Source organism: Amblyomma mixtum, chromosome 2 (genome assembly GCF_055824585.1).
Source record: "Amblyomma mixtum isolate Tamu chromosome 2, ASM5582458v1, whole genome shotgun sequence".
NCBI lineage: Eukaryota > Metazoa > Arthropoda > Arachnida > Ixodida > Ixodidae > Amblyomma > Amblyomma mixtum.
The window spans coordinates 297,749,287-297,764,823 of record NC_143013.1 but is presented as its reverse complement, the minus strand read 5'-3'; the positions used below and the strand labels follow the sequence as shown (position 1 = coordinate 297,764,823).

Sequence of the window (15,537 nt, the reverse complement as noted above, 5' to 3'; positions counted from 1 at the left end):
GTGTATTGATTTCTTTATTTTTGGCCGCGTGCTTTGCCGATGGGTAGGAGGGCATTTAAGGAGAGGGGGATGTGGGAATCCTGGCTTTGCGCCGTCGCCTTTGCGCGGCTGTGCCGGCCGCCCGCGTTGTTTCTCCTCTTTCCCTTGCTCCCGCCTCAGGCGGTGGAGAGGCGGCTGGGTGACTAATCACTGTCATTTAGCCACAGCTCCGCCCCGGCTCCCCAAGGGCCTTTGCCATTGGCGCCTTTTGGCGGGAATTCGGGACCCCGCTTTGGGCGGCCGCGCGCCGCGCGACCGTCCGAGCGGGGCCCAGAGAGAGAGATCCCTCCGAGGCAGCGTAAGGTGCGTACGTTACTGTTTGTCCGTGCCGGCCTTTGCCGTTCGGACCAGTGCTTACTCGAGCTCGCCCGCACGTGTCCTCTGACCTGCTGCGGCTCGAGCCTGTCCAGCGGGGTCCAGCGACCTCCGACAGGCGTACCTTGCGTTGATTGCCCACTCTCTCTCGCAACCGGCCCAACGGTCGACACGAGAGAGAGATCACAGCACTGCCGCGGGGACATTCTCCTGCAGCGGCGTGTTAGCGGCGCGCATTACTCTGGTCGCTTCGTGCGCGCAGCGGAGCCTTGCTCCTCGCGCGCCCCCGGGACGGGGTGACTATTGAGTGTTTGTGTACCTGCTGAAGGACGACGTGAATAAACGTCTCCTTTGTGAACTTGGAGGCCTATTTCTTTGCGGCGAATCGCTCTCCTCCCAGCGGAGGTTGAGTGCGCTGCAACGGTGTCCCAGTGTGTGTGTGGTGACGGCTGATCGGGGCCCTTGGCTCGCGCGAAGCTCGAACCCGCGGTGGGTGGTGGCCTGTGTCCACGTAGAAACCCACAACGTTTCTCAATAGATAAGGGGACTAACAGTAATAGTTAGAAGGCTAACTATTAAATATTAGCTAACCAGCCTGATAGTTAGCACACGTCTTTCACCGCGGGCAATGCTATTGCGAAAAAACGCTCTTCTAAGTGAAAATGCCTGATTTTAAAATTTGAGTAAATTCTTAGGTGAAACATCCTGCATAAAAGGTAACTTGTGGCAGCCGGTGATTTGTAAACAAGCTACCTGGCGGACGGAACTTCACAGGCCTGTCGCCATGTTTACTTGGAAATATGTTTGAGAGCGAAATGATAAATACCCACAGGCACTTCACTTGACCCACAAGCCTTCACTTGACCCGCAGGTATTTCAGTTGGGTGGTGGCCGCCGCACACACCCCTGTATACACACAATTGGCCCCGTGGGTCGCGGTGGTGTACCGTGGGCGGCGCCAGCGTGGATGCGGTTTACCTTTGAGCAGTACCTTGAGTTCGTCCTTCATGACGGCGAACGTGTCCGAGTGGGGTCGGTCCGGCGGCAGCACGTGGTACTGCTTCCACCTGCCACACGCGAAGTCGTAGAAGTCCGCGCACGGGTCCACTCCCGGGTCCATGTTGCGCAAGATGGCGGCCGCTTGAGGCGCATGCACACCGCGGAGAACAGAAAAAAAAAGCAAAAACAAAAGAACGAAAACGGGGGGTCGTTGTTGAATGCACTGCCAGAGGGCATGCTGTCACTAGTAGACTCCATGCATCATCATCACCATCATCATCAGCCTGACTACGCTCACTGCAGGGCAAAGGCCTCTCCCATGTCTCTCCAACTAACCCTGTCCTTTGGCAGTTACGGTCCCTGTATCCCCGCAAAATTCTTAATCTCATCCGCCCACCTAATTTTCTGTCGCCCCCTGCTGCTCTTGATTCTCTTGGAATCCCCTCCGTTACCCTTAAGGACCAGCGGCTATCTTACCTTAGCATTACATGCCCTGCCCAAGCCCATTTCTTCCAATTTCTTTCATTGTCTCCATGCATCTGAAGCCAAGTTTAGCTAAAGCCAATTTTATAATGATAACTTTAACGAGCGTCAGAGTTGTCCTGCAGGTAGTCCTAGCAGAAATTCATTTTTTTTTAATTCGAGCTCCTACCTTACTTCGTGGTTCGAACACTTTTTTGTTTAAGAAAATATTCGTTTAAATACTTTAAATAGTAGTTTTCTTGAACCTTTAGCTGCAGTGTGAGGATATATGTTAAAGCTGCGTTCGAATACGAGACAGATTGCCTGTGCAATTCTGGTTATATACAGAACCGTTATAAATCACCCTAAAATTGTAGTAACACTTGGTCCACGTACCAGCTTTCACACAAGCCTCCGTGATGCACACACTGGTGCACTCTTCTCCCAAACATTCTGTAAAAAAAGAAAGAAAAGAACTAAAATTATTTGCCGATGCAACTGGGAGACAACGCTGGTAATATTGTGCCTTCTTATACGTGCTTTCTTTTGGGGGGTGCGCATACCGTCATCAGGAAAAGTAATCAACCTAACTTAGCTTTTTTAAATACTTGGTGTATTAACACTGCTGCCATTGTGTGTTGTTTAGGCTAATGAAGTTTTGTTGTACAGGGTCCGATATGCATATCATTCCCTCTCCCTTCTACCACCGCGTGGAAAAAACAAAACAACAACAGCTCTATCACTTGAGACCCGGGATACGCACAGCTGTTCAAGATTTTCGATTTTGCACTAAGTGTTGCAGAGAATAATACAAAGAACAAGTCCCCCCCCCCCCAAAAAAAAAAAAAAAAAAAAACTTAGCAGCCACAGCTTGCAGTTTTAAAAATGAGCAATCCAGTCCTGTGCTTTGCTGCCTGCCTGCCGTATTGCACCGATTGCGTGCATGAGAGGCAACAAAATGCACACACTTCGTGGAAGCTGCACTGTGCAAGCTTTCTACGTCAGACAAATGTGCACAAAAAACGGAACTTAAGCTGAGATTAGACCAAGACATCGGTACAGCATGGAGTTACTTGGACTCGTTTCTTGTTCCAGACATGGTTAACGCCGCTATTAAAGCTCGTTAACTTACCTTGCCTTGTACTGGAGGCGTTGGCGAACATCTTGTCATCTGGAGTGACAGGAAGAAAAGTAGTATAGTTCTTGACTGCTGTACTAAGGCACTAAATCACCTTCAGTAGTTGTAAGAGCTATCCAGTGCTTGTTCTACATCGACTAAACTGAGTGCGTCTAGCTGTATATTCAAATTCGCAGTCGTCTCTAGCTTAGTACTAAGGCCAGCGGAAACGTACGTTGACTCGCGTTTAGCAAATTCTTCGTGCGACCACTAAATATGCGCGAAGTTTTCGCATAATGGTCCGCGTAATCAAGTTGAAAAAGTTATATGGCCGATTTCTCGGAATACGTAATCCAGCTTCGGTGCTTTTTCTGTACCTACTTTAAGGCCATAACAACCCAGTAGTGATGAATTGGCGATAAGGCTTAATCTCATAAGTTCCCCTACTACACATGTTCTAATTTTTGTTCGTTGCACTTTGAAGAATAAATAATGCCCTTGGTTCTATCTTGTGGGCTCTTTTTTTCGTGGTAGGCTGTGTACTAGGAAGATTTCGAGATAAATATGTGCTTATGCAACTTGAAAAAAAAAAAAAAAGACGGCAGCGGTGTTTGAACTATGATCAATGATGCTGCTTCTTATGCATACAAAATATACACGTCTGCACTCTCGTTCGAAGGCACAGACGCCAAGTTTGCATCATAACTCCTTCTTTTTAAAGCATCAGTGCGCAGCTATTTATTTCAGTCCACAGCGGGTTCAAGAGGGTAATAAAATTTGCGACTCATCAAAATACGTCAGCGAGCTGCCGACGAAGTGCCGTGGTTCCTTTCAGAATGCATAACTTGGCAGACATTCTATATTACACCGCTGCGTTTGCTTTGTGTTTGATGCTGTGCTCTTGAAAAAAGAGTTTCCTCGCTTACCCTGCAAGGGTACCCTCTGCAGCGGCGTCGGTGGCCTGGCCAGTAGTATGAGCATTATGGCACACACTGACGTCATAACGACCAACAACAGGAGAAGGATCCTCTCCAGAGGCGTCCGGTCGAGGCCGAGGCATCGCTTTGTCCTGTTCAGGAGACCACCGGGTTGTCTGTCTTCCTTGCCCCTGCACCTTTTAGATCCACAATGCGACGTAGCTGCGGTTACGCTCAGCGTTTTTAACGTGCCCCTCTTTCTTTCCGTACCTCGAACCACGTTGTATCACACTGACACAAGATCTCGGACTTACTTCAATGTAATAACTGAACCATCCTCTAAAGCGACCACTACGCCTTAATTAGCACAGGTAGCAGTGCTGAAACTGGTCCATCTTACCAGCTGAACATTTCTTACATTCATTCTCAAATACAGTAATTTCAAGGGTATTTACATAAAGAATAGCAAATCATAATTCGGAGGACATAGGGTGTATGTATCCATAGAGCCAGCATGCATTCCCTGCAGTGTTCTTATTTTATAACAGAAGTCATCGCTGGTATTGGCAATAAATGAATGGAACGCATTGACATCCAGAATCGTCAGCCATACCGAATTATCGTCTTTTCAAGCAGCTTTACCAACATTTTCGAACACAGGAAATGCCGTTACATTTTGCCGTACCTTTTTGCTTTGCTTGTCTTCTTTTATTCCTTGTGCTATGCTGAAGAGTGCCTGAGCTTGTTTTGTGTACCACCGTTTTTGCAGTTCTTGAATCTTCTATTATGCCGAAATCTTAACTCAACTTTGCCTGCTGTATATTTTTCTATCAATTGTTATCGGTTCCTGCTTTCTTTGAACCCCCCCCCTGTGTAATGACTAGTTTTCGGTGCTTATGACAAATAAATAAATAAATGGTGTTAATCTCGCCAACTTTGGTTTCAAGACAGATGTGACGCTGTGGGCCAGGCAAAAACTTACGTTGGAAGTGAGCTGATGCTCCTTTGAACGACTGAATTCCCAGCCTCTGTGTCGGTTGCCATAGCACTGCGGAAAAAGAGAAAAATAACAAAAAGATAATTTTGGTTGGAAGCAAATTCAACGACATGAAACGTTGTAAGGGAGCGTTAAAGCAGCAGACTAAGAAATGCCTCCACATCTGTGCATGTTAAAGACCCTGGTAGTCGAAATTCATCCGAAGCTTTACATTACGGCTTATCTATAAGACCAGTTGCACGATTAAAAAAAATCAATCTGCTGATTGTAATTTTGTGCTGCCAAGTTCGAGATAGCTTAGCATTAATTGTTACGGGCTTTTATTGAGCATATATTAAAAGCGAAATGCGCAAAACATAAACGACACACAGAGGAGAACAGATTGACGGCATGAGGGCAAATTCTCATCTGATTTCATTGCCTTCAGGTATAACGGCTTATGTAGGCAGTGGTAAAAAACGGCTCCGGAAAATGATGGCGAGTCGCGCTTGGCCGCATTTCAAGTGAAGCGCCGCAGAAATGTTTTCTACCTACAGCGCCCTAAAAATGGGTATGATAGTAAGGAAACAAGAAAAAAAGAACAAAAATACAAAGAAAATATACAAATAAACTGATATTTCACTGACGCAAGCATCAACAGTTTTCTTGATGTAGTACACCTCCAACAGATCACGCACTACTGCACTCCTTCTTCTGCCTAGAATCTCGATGCTCTCAAGTAGTGGCCTGCAACCTTTGGATGCACTGCTGTGAACGGGCAAGTTCGCCCCTCCATTTTTTTTTTTATCGACAGCGTATGCTCCCTTGCGTGTTCATGCACGGAATGTGTAGAGGGATCCAAACTACAGCTGAATTTGGTTGACCACGGCCATGGCACATTTCACAAATGTTTTAGCCTGCTTCGTGCGTTGCCGCTTGCTCGAGCGTAAGAAAGAGTTCGAGTATCTATGGAGAATGATGCCGTATCCACCGTGAGTAAACGGCAGACGCGCTTCTCAGTCTGTTGTCAGTAGTAAAACTCCTTAGCCGCTATGGCAGTAACCAGTGTCCATGTTTCTTTGCCAAAAGCACTACTGTTCATTCCACGTAATACGCTGAATAACTTGCGCAAAGGACTGAAAACATCTCGTCTGTTGCGAACCAAAATGCAGATAACGACGACCCAATGGGCACTGGAACTCCCTCGGACGTCCTGCGGATATTCCGAACGTCCGCAGTACGTCCATGTGAGTTTTAATGTCCACTGGGTATGCCAAAATGTTTTAAATATCCAGTTGCACTGAAAGACTGCTGCGTGTGTGATTATTGTGACATTGACGTTGTGAGTCTGCTGGACAACGTCTAAACGATAGGTAATATGGCACACTCCGAGGATAGCGACGTCACTGTGGAGAGATGACGGTGTCTGGACGAGCGCTTGGCGCAAGCGAGACATGCGAGTATCTTGCTACAAACATTTGGATCAGGTCGATTAGCTTTATGAAGCACTGCATCTTAAGAAGATGGGGTAGAAGAGGAAGAGGGAAACGGGTTAGGGAAAGGCAGGTGGCGCACGTCATCAGAGTTGAAGTCATCACACACGAAAGAATTGAACTCCAAATTTGAGCTAGCTGCAGTGAATCCTTCAAAAGCTCGCTGGAAGCCATACATAGCGAAAACAGGATTTCGATAGTGGAAAACTGCCTGGAAGCATTAACCAGAAGCTCGACGCCACAGCAGTGTTTGCGTGTCCGGAAATTAAAGTCCAGGCAGATTACTGTCTGCAAAAGACAGCGGAAAACGCAGAGGGAATCGCTAGTAAATCTGTAGCGTCTGCGGCGGCGTGAAGCACTGCATCTGAGTGTTTGATAATAAAATTAAGAAAGCTGGCCTTAGCTTTCCTTCCCTCATGCAGACGTACGAGCAATATAAATTAAATTTTCTCGGAAATTCGGATATGCAAGCCCCTAAGACGACTAATCGTCTTTGTGGTGCGCTTTGTGAAAATGCCGGAAATGGAAATGTATTAAGTATCGTGTTTTATATATGCCTCCGTGTCTTCTCTTCTTTGTCAAGAAAAACAATATGCCTCAAGTTTTAATACCGCGATGATTAGTAAAACAAGTTCAAATAAAAATGCAGAACGTGAAAGCAAAGTAATGCCATTAAACAACGCTTTCTTTAAACTCATGCTTGACGTTGTAGCCTTCGGTCCCACAAGAGAAGTCGGCCAATGCGTCGTTGCCTGGAAGATGTTCGGTGCTATTCATAGCGAACACACTTTTTCAATCAATACGTCATCGGGAAACAAATTTTATCCTCAGTTCAGCTCTCTGCTCTTAAAATGATTTTTTTTAAATTTATTCTTCTACCGGGTTTTTCTTGTTGTCTTGGAGCTCCACTCCTGCGTTGCCTGTCCACGTTAAACGCTTTTAACCGAGTACAACAAGCGGTACATAAAGAGGACTGAAGTACACAGTGGAAGACAACGCAGGCGCCGACCTGCCGTCACAGCACCATCTAGCCCGCCTCAACACCTTGGCTCCGGAGTGTAGGATCGAGTATTTTCAATGAGGGGTCTGCGATATGAAAAACGCAGCAGGAGCTTGCGTTATTGAAACGACCCATAAAAAAAAGGAAACAAAAAGGAATTAAATACTGGCTTTACAAACCCCGACAGAATATGTTATGTCGTCACAATAGATCTTTTCTAGTATTTTGAGACATGATCTTGAAATAACCATCAAAAACAAATTCCTGTAGTAACAACAGAATTGTCTATAGGATAGCGCAGCTCCTTGTCGTAGCGACATAGCAAATCTGTTGTGAAAACAGACGACTTAAGCGCTACTACACACACACACACACAAAACTATGGTTGCGACAGGAAGACGAGATATTTTGTCTTTATCAGGAGATAACTGCGCAGTTTTCTTTTTTAAATGGGATGGGAACATTTCAGTTCTGTTACACTCATCAGGCGCGCCTTTTGAGGTGGACAACAGAGTGAGAAGGAGTTAAGGAAGTGTTCAAAATTCCCACGATGAACAGCACACTTATGACCAACGGATCGGTAGGCGTTTGTCACGCCGCTCAACATTTCTGAACTCCATAGAGAAAAGAAAGACAGGCAAGACGAAGTATTCCTGGCGAGCCCTGACACACCCCATGATTTTTTCATTCGTTGCATAACAAGTGCGCGTAGAAGATCGCAAGAAAAGCAAAAAAAAAAAAAACGCGGTAAACTGTCACAAAGTACAAAGTCCAAGATATAAAATAAAGACATTGCGAGACACCCAATTCTTGCATATTGATTACCATCACCAACATCGGTATCTAAATTACGTCCACTATAGGACAATGACATTTTCTATATCTCTCTAATTAACCCTGTCAGGTCCAGCGGTGGCCATGCTATCCCGAAAAACTTCTATAATCACATCCATCCACCTGGCTACCTGCCACCCCCTGCTTAGTTTGCCTTATCTTGGAATCCACTCGGCTATCCTAAGGGCCCATCGGTAACCTAATCTTCGCATTGTATGCCGTGCCCATGCTTCCTGATTTTAGGTAAGATATCATTAACTCGCACCTGTTCCCTGACCCACTCTACTCTCTTCCTGTCTCTGCATCCCCATAGCTCGCTGCGTTATCGTAAATTTAATTTTGCCTGTCAAACACTTGCCTATCGAAGAGTAATTACTCATTAGTGCCCGCCCGAGCGCAGTCATGCGGATATACAAATGAAAGCTATAACATTGCGCTCAGGTGGATGCTAATTACGACCTAATTGAAATTTACTCGCCCTTAGAGGGTCGACTAAGTATATCGGACCAATTGTTTGAGAATGTAGGCTCCCGACAAGACTATATTGTTTTCGCTAACATACTTGTCCCTATTTGAAGTATAGCATGCTTCGATCACTACTCCCGTTGTTTTGTCCCGGTGGGTTAAAGAACACCTACATTTCATCGAACAGCGACCATCACTCCAAACTAGCCGTCATCTGCTGCCAACTTCCGGTATATATATCAGCGTTACCTGGGAAGCTCGAAAGTTGCCTTACGCCTGCTATTTCCTCTAGGTTGTTTCTCTCGGCCGTTTTTTTCCTGTTCTCTGCACTTCTCTGAAATGAACCAGTGAGTGTCACTCCCGCTGAAATGCAGACCCCCATAACAGCTCCGTAGCACGCGCTCGCCTGCCTCCGATGCGACGATGAACCGCATAGTAAGCCTCCGCCCAACAGTGCTCACCCAAACCAGCGTTAAACCCCTTCCCCCCCCCCCCCTCCCCCCACCCCCCCAAACACACACCACACACACACCTCATTTCCTTTTTTTATGAACTTCTGCCTACACTCGCCCGCAGCGATGCACAGCTCGGCGCCAGTTTGCTGCATCTTCGCCTCAAAATCGCGCCTGGTTGATCGCGTTAGCGGTAAGCAACTCGAGCGCGATTCGCTCCGTTGCCTCCAGGAGGCGCTACGCGTGATTTCTTGCGCCCAGTTGCTTTCGCGAGCGCTTATAATATTACGCAACCATTCCTCTCTCGGTCGTCTCGCACCCGGCAGTGCGCTATGCACGCATTGCACGCACGCAAAAATAAAGCTGGGAGGTACGACGCTTCGTCGTTCTTCGCGGATTTTGCACAGCGCCGTCGCTATTTCCATGAACATCACCTCTCTCGAGCGGCATTGAAGTGAACGCCTTTTCCGTCGAGAGCGTCCAAAGTAATACGGTCTGTCGCCCTCGTCGCCCCATTTTCGCGAGCCGCGCCTCCTTCCCCCTTCGAAGATGGGGCGCAGCGATCTGTGCACGTGTCTTTCTTTTTTCTTACTTCTTTCGACGTCGGAAGAATTTCAGGTGTGGAAAAGACGCAGTGAATCTGCGGCTTGTATAGATCTAGTGAAAAGAAAAAAAAAATGCAAGCAGAACGCGGTATGACTTTTTAAGGTGTGGCGCTTTCAGTGTAACCTAAGTTTGGTGCACACATCTAAAATATACAAGAAACATATATGTAATTTATATATGTGCAGGTTACATACATCTAAGCTAGCGTTCATAGTTGTTGACAAATTATAATTAAAACCATGGTAAAGTCTTACGTGGGGCGTTGAATAATTGAGGAGAAAGTGCACACGTTTTCTTTTTTATATGTCAGCATCTCTAGAGCACCCGGTTATGTGCAACAAAGCTATTAGTTCTTTTTTTGTAAGCCCAGTGTTGATGAAAATAAAAGTTCAACGCCATGTAGCAGAGCTACATGAACACGCTTCCGACAAAAAAATGTTTCAATAACCCTTGCAAATGCACACAGAAAAATCGGTAACTTTATTGCTCTGCCCAACGTCTCAGGATTAATGCGAAACAAACACAATAATTTTACTTTCATTCGTTAAGAAAAGCCTGAAGGATGAGCGATAACAATCGCAGAAAAAAGAAAGTCTATGAAAATCGACGTTCAATGATGATGTCCTCAGGCTTAATGGCACATACCCATGGCGGTGGATTGGCCAGGGTGCACAGCGGATTCAAACACACTCATGTACCAGGAGTCGAGTATTTGGATAATTTTGTGTCTTGGACTAGAATTTGTAAAAAAAAAAAGAGAGGAAAAAAAGTAGCGAATTCACATTCAAGCAGAGGAATCAACCCGATGTAATTAAATAGTCGTGAATATTTCAGGGCATATCCCTTGGCGCTTGCGCAGAAGGAGAGGAGAATCGGAATAGATAGAAAAAGCTCTAGTCGAACGAGGGGTATTTCCAAGTAAATTCTACAGAGAGCAGCGAACCACCGACAGAAGAGGAAAAAGTGTTCTATGGACTCAATTTCGCCACAAGACTCACAAAGGTTGGTCACAGATAACCCTGATCGACGTAAATATAGATTTAGCCGTGATGTTCTGCAGCGCAAGAGTGTCATGGACACCTCACATTGCCTCGAACTGCCCATCCTCACACTCCAAAGAAATGCCAGGTGTTGAAAACCCGCTGCAGCAAGGAGTGGCTCATGAGTCAAGTAGTAGAGACGCATAGAATCGCTGAAAGCGTGCTATAGTCAAGTAGACAGTATTTGGGACTAAAGGGACAAAAGGTCCATCAAGGGCGGACTTTGCTAAAAAATCAGCCCTCTCATTAAAAGCAATGCCACAGTGCCCAGGGACGTAGTGAAAGCGTACTTCTGTAATATCTCGTGGAATAAAAAAATTGAAGGAAAAGACTCATAGGAGTATCCTTCGATTTTTTGAGCACTGCTCAAGAGTGCTGTCGGCCATAAAGTTTATACCCTCACTTATTTGTTTGCTTTCTTCTTCTTTTCTCTTCATGATGAAACTACGATGGCGGTGCTCCGTTGTCGGAAGCCCCCAGAGTACGCGATGCGAGGGGACCGCCAGAAGCGCGATTAATGCAATATTTTCGACAGCCAGATGGAAGAAAAAGCCATTTTATGAATTTCGACTGCATATTACACTGTAATTTTTTGTCACGGGACAGACCAACACCCGTTGATTACGAAAAAAAGTAATAAATTGAGATATCTAAAAACTCTGCCCAAATTGGCCGTTTTATTTGACGCGTCCGCTCTTAAGGGTGAATATTTTCATACTACAGTAGGATACAGTAGGATTGTAGGGTTTGTAGCCGTATCACTGCGCTTGAGTGGATGTCAGTGGGTAATTACTTCCTTATTACAGACTAAGAATACCGTCTCCTGGCGGCTATGAGGCTTTACCGGCACTATACGTTGGGCTAAATCGGCAGGCAGTCATTGGAGTAAAGAAAATCAAGGAAAGAAAAGTGGTCTTGGTAACAGAAGTAGTTTTTCTGCATTTTTAAATCACTCCATCAACTTGAAGCATCACAGAGTCTACGATTAATGATATGCATTCCTATTACCTTTTTCATTACTGTCTACAAAAGAAAACACGTTCGCAGCCGGAAGATATGGTATTGCGGAGGAACAGCAGAGGACAGTGATGAGGCGGACAGCGGTCAAATTCTGTGCTGTTCTAAAGTTGTAACAGGGTGACAAAAAAGCGGAAGGGCTGCCGCTGTCTTAGATGTCATGGTACTTGGCATATTTGGATGGGTGTTTATGTGTCAGGTCAACATTGCTTTCTATGAGGCGCACAGTAGATGAAGTTTTTAAGGTTAATTTCCAAGACTACCTGTGAGGTCGAAATTAAAAACTGCGAGGACACTTTGGCAACTAAAATGTTGAGAGGCGAAAGCCGAGGACACTATTCCGTGATGGCTTCCGGTGGATGTGACGTCAAACCGTTCCCGTGGCTCTATCGATACCCAAATTGTACATCTTTCGCTGATCTTAAGTGTTAATTACGCTTAATTACACATTTCTCCATCTAATTTGACACAAATCCGACGTTTCCCCGACCATTCTGTGACAATTTTCACTATGCCGTGACGACTTCCGGTTTATGTGACGTCACATTGTTCCCGTGGCTATATCGACGTCCGCGCTATTTCGGCGCAATGCTGACATTTTTGCGTATAATTATTAACTAATTAATCTACAGTCATCAAACTTGGCTTCTAGGATCAGTTTTTCCTGCTCTATCTGAAGCAACCATTGGTGTTCTTCTATCTTTTTACTTCTCGAGTTAAACGCGTGTGACACGCTTTGTTAACGGACGACAGTGTAAGGCTTTCGCCTTAAAAAGCAGAAGGGCTGCCGCTGTCTTAGATGTCATGGTACTTGGCATATTTGGATGAGTGTTTATATGTCAGGTCAGTATTGTTGTCTATGAGGCGCACAGTAGTGGAGGTTTTCAAGTTCATTTCCAAGGCTACCTGCATGGTCGAAATTAATATCACAAACGCGACAAACACGTAATAATCACATGCACACTCTAAACGAGTTTTCATTCCGTACTGACACTTTCAAATATTCATACTTCCCTCGTGCTATACGCGAATGGAACACCTTGAACACATCCATTGTTAGTAATCCATCATTAAATTCCTTCAGCACACGTGTGGAAAATCAACTACTTATATCTTAGTATTGATTGAGTTCATATATGTCATTATGAAGTTATTCCTTCCGTTTGTGTTTTCACTTGTGGTATTATTTGTCCGACAAAATCTTGTCACATGCTCCTCATTCTGGTTTATTTGTTATACGTATCTTCTAATGTATAATCTCGTGTCATATTTTTTATGTACTTCGATTAATTACCATTGCTATTTTTTGTGCCTCTGTACTTTTGAATGCCCTCCCTGTTACGATCCCTGATGGGATTGACAGTATCGAATAAATAAATAAATAAATAAATAAATAAATAAATAAATAAATAAATAAATAAATAAATAAATAAATAAATAAATAAATAAATAAATATTTCCGCCCGTACTAGTACATGTATGTGGGCATATGCATTTCGCTTGTATCGAAGTGCGGTCGCCACGACCGCACTTCGATACAAGCGCACACCCTTTAGGGGTGTGCGCTAGAGGACGGCTTACCCCCTTCTTTACTCCCATATAGGGGTATTCGTGTTTATAGTTGGATAACTTCGGTGATATCGCATACGTTAAGTAGCTATAGCATTCTGATGATAATCTCGAGTTCTTAGGTTCGATTTCGGTCGTGGCGACCGCACTTCGATACAAGCGAAATGAAAATGCCCACATACTAGTACGGGCGGAAATATTTATTTATTTATTTATTTATTTATTTATTCGATACTGTCAATCCCATCAGGGATCGTAACAGGGAGGGCATTCAAAAGCAATGGTAATTAATCGAAATAGCAATGGTAATTAATCGAAGTACATAAAAAATATGACGCGAGATTATACACCCATTATACACCCTTTTTGTAAAAGGGTGTGCGCTAGAGGACAACTTTACTCCCTATTTGCTCCTTTCGGTTCAGAGGGAATTAAAAGCGCGCATGGCTCAAAGAAAGGCTTGCAATGCACAGAGGCAGTTTCCCAAACTTCTGTTCAATTTTCTGCTGAAACCAGCAGGGAAAAAGGGGACGTCGGTTTTACTGTTTATACTATATGGATTTCTTGTAGTGCTTCTTGAGCCATGGTCTTCTTTGCGGTTTCTTCCTTATCAGCCGCGGTATAATTTACGATCTGCGCACCTCCTTGGCTTCCTGTTCACTCAGTTCCGTCTTTCCAGCGTGCATCCCGCGAACGCTTATCTTTTAATGCGATAAGGCAGCAAAATGTCGGGATTTCATTTTTATTTTTTGAGAGCTGTCGACAAGTTTTCGAATTAATCGTCCAGCCGCATGTAATCTAGACCATCGGCTTTTCTTTTTTCTTGAATTTATATAGTACATGCACTCAATTCATTCCTTTTAGCTTTCCCCGGGTATCTCGCTACCAAGCAAGCGTGTGTGTGCAGTCCTATTTTTTTCTCCTTCATTTTTTTTTCTTTTTCATTGATGCATTCTTCGTCGTATGTCAACGCATTACCGTTTTCCGCCTAAACGGAAGAATTCCTGTGCGCACGCTAGCGGAAATTATTGTTCCGAATATTCTCCAGTTTCACCATTTTTGGATGTGCACAAGGCTAATTACTTCCTGGTTCGGTGTTTATGTAATCCGGCAACGTTATCAATTTTCTTTGACTAATGATAGCTGTTCAAGAAAAAAAGCCTCTTCGCGCCCGCGTCTAAATGCTTCGTTTAAGAAGCCTGCGTGTACGCATAGTTCTCATTTTAAAAAATTTCGATGGAGGCGAAATTCTAGAGGCTCGTTTACTGTGCAATGTCAGTGCACGTTAAAGAACCTTAGGTGGTCCAAATTTCCGGAGCCCTTCACTAGGGCGTCCCTAATAGCCTGAGTCGCTTTGGGACGTTAAACCAAACCAAACTAAAAAAAAACGTTAATTTCTTAGTCCGCATTACTCTCCTTAACCGCCTCGTTTTCCTCTCGGGTATCTTCATCTTGCGTTGCTACAGAAAAAAAAAAGCGTTTAATGGAATCACGAATCTACGGAGCGACACTTGCGGCGTGCATCGACAAATGTGGAACAATCGGCTGGAAGGACAAGGAAACACTGTCGAAGGGGTGAGGCCAGACAGCGGGGTTGAGGAGGAGGAGGACGGATTATCCTCTCCCAATTCTCCGGCAGTTAGCTCAGACGCCGACACAGCAGGCAACGCACGTGTGGTCATCTGGGACGGCGGCAACGTTTTGGCGCGGCAGTGTATATAGGGGGCCAAGGTCCCTGACTGACCGCGCTGCTCGCGGAGTCGGTCTTGCGGAGGGGGACGTCGGGTCAAATTATGTGACTCAGAGTAGGCGGCCTTTCTTGTCTCAAGCGAGAAACAGGAGACCAGATTCACGAAGTTGTTCATGCGTGTTCGTACGTAAGATTGGGTCAACGGCCGTGCTCAGGCGTGGGATGGCAGCCAATGATGCGATAGTTAGGACACTGCAAGTCAAGAACCAGTCACACGGACGGCGAAGTGCGAAGAGTTTTATGCATGCGAGGCAAGATTCCTTCGTCGACTGCTCCGGAAGAGCATGATGGATGGTCAGTTATGGTAACGAAGATGCTTCCAAAAAAAAAATAAAAGGGGGGGGGGGGGGGGGCGAAGGTGGCTGAGAGTGAGATGTGGAGACGAGATTTTGCTGAGACAGGGGGGCTGCCGCTCGCACATGACAGGGCGCATTCCAGACCAGTGGGGGAGGTCTCCGTCACACAGGTGACGTAATCCGGCTGGTT

At 45.3% G+C, this 15,537-nt stretch overlaps 1 protein-coding gene across 3 annotated transcripts in view; it reads right to left on the bottom strand.

Annotated features, from left to right (window-relative positions):
* LOC149364620 (neprilysin-4-like) overlaps positions 1 to 15,537 on the bottom strand; it is a 74,582-nt gene that overhangs the window by 31,054 nt on the left and 27,991 nt on the right. Inside the window, exons 2-6 of one of the 3 annotated variants that reach the window (XM_089574580.1) lie at positions 4,832 to 4,897; positions 3,859 to 4,040; positions 2,948 to 2,986; positions 2,212 to 2,268; positions 1,333 to 1,494 (exon numbers count right to left, since the gene is read on the bottom strand). In XM_089574580.1, the coding sequence (XP_089430706.1) occupies positions 1,333 to 1,494; positions 2,212 to 2,268; positions 2,948 to 2,986; positions 3,859 to 4,040; positions 4,832 to 4,897 (506 nt within the window). Of the gene's footprint in view, positions 1 to 1,332; positions 1,495 to 2,211; positions 2,269 to 2,947; positions 2,987 to 3,858; positions 4,047 to 4,831; positions 4,898 to 15,537 lie in introns of those variants that run through there. The other 2 variants (XM_089574582.1, XM_089574581.1) reach the window with 2 other exon arrangements.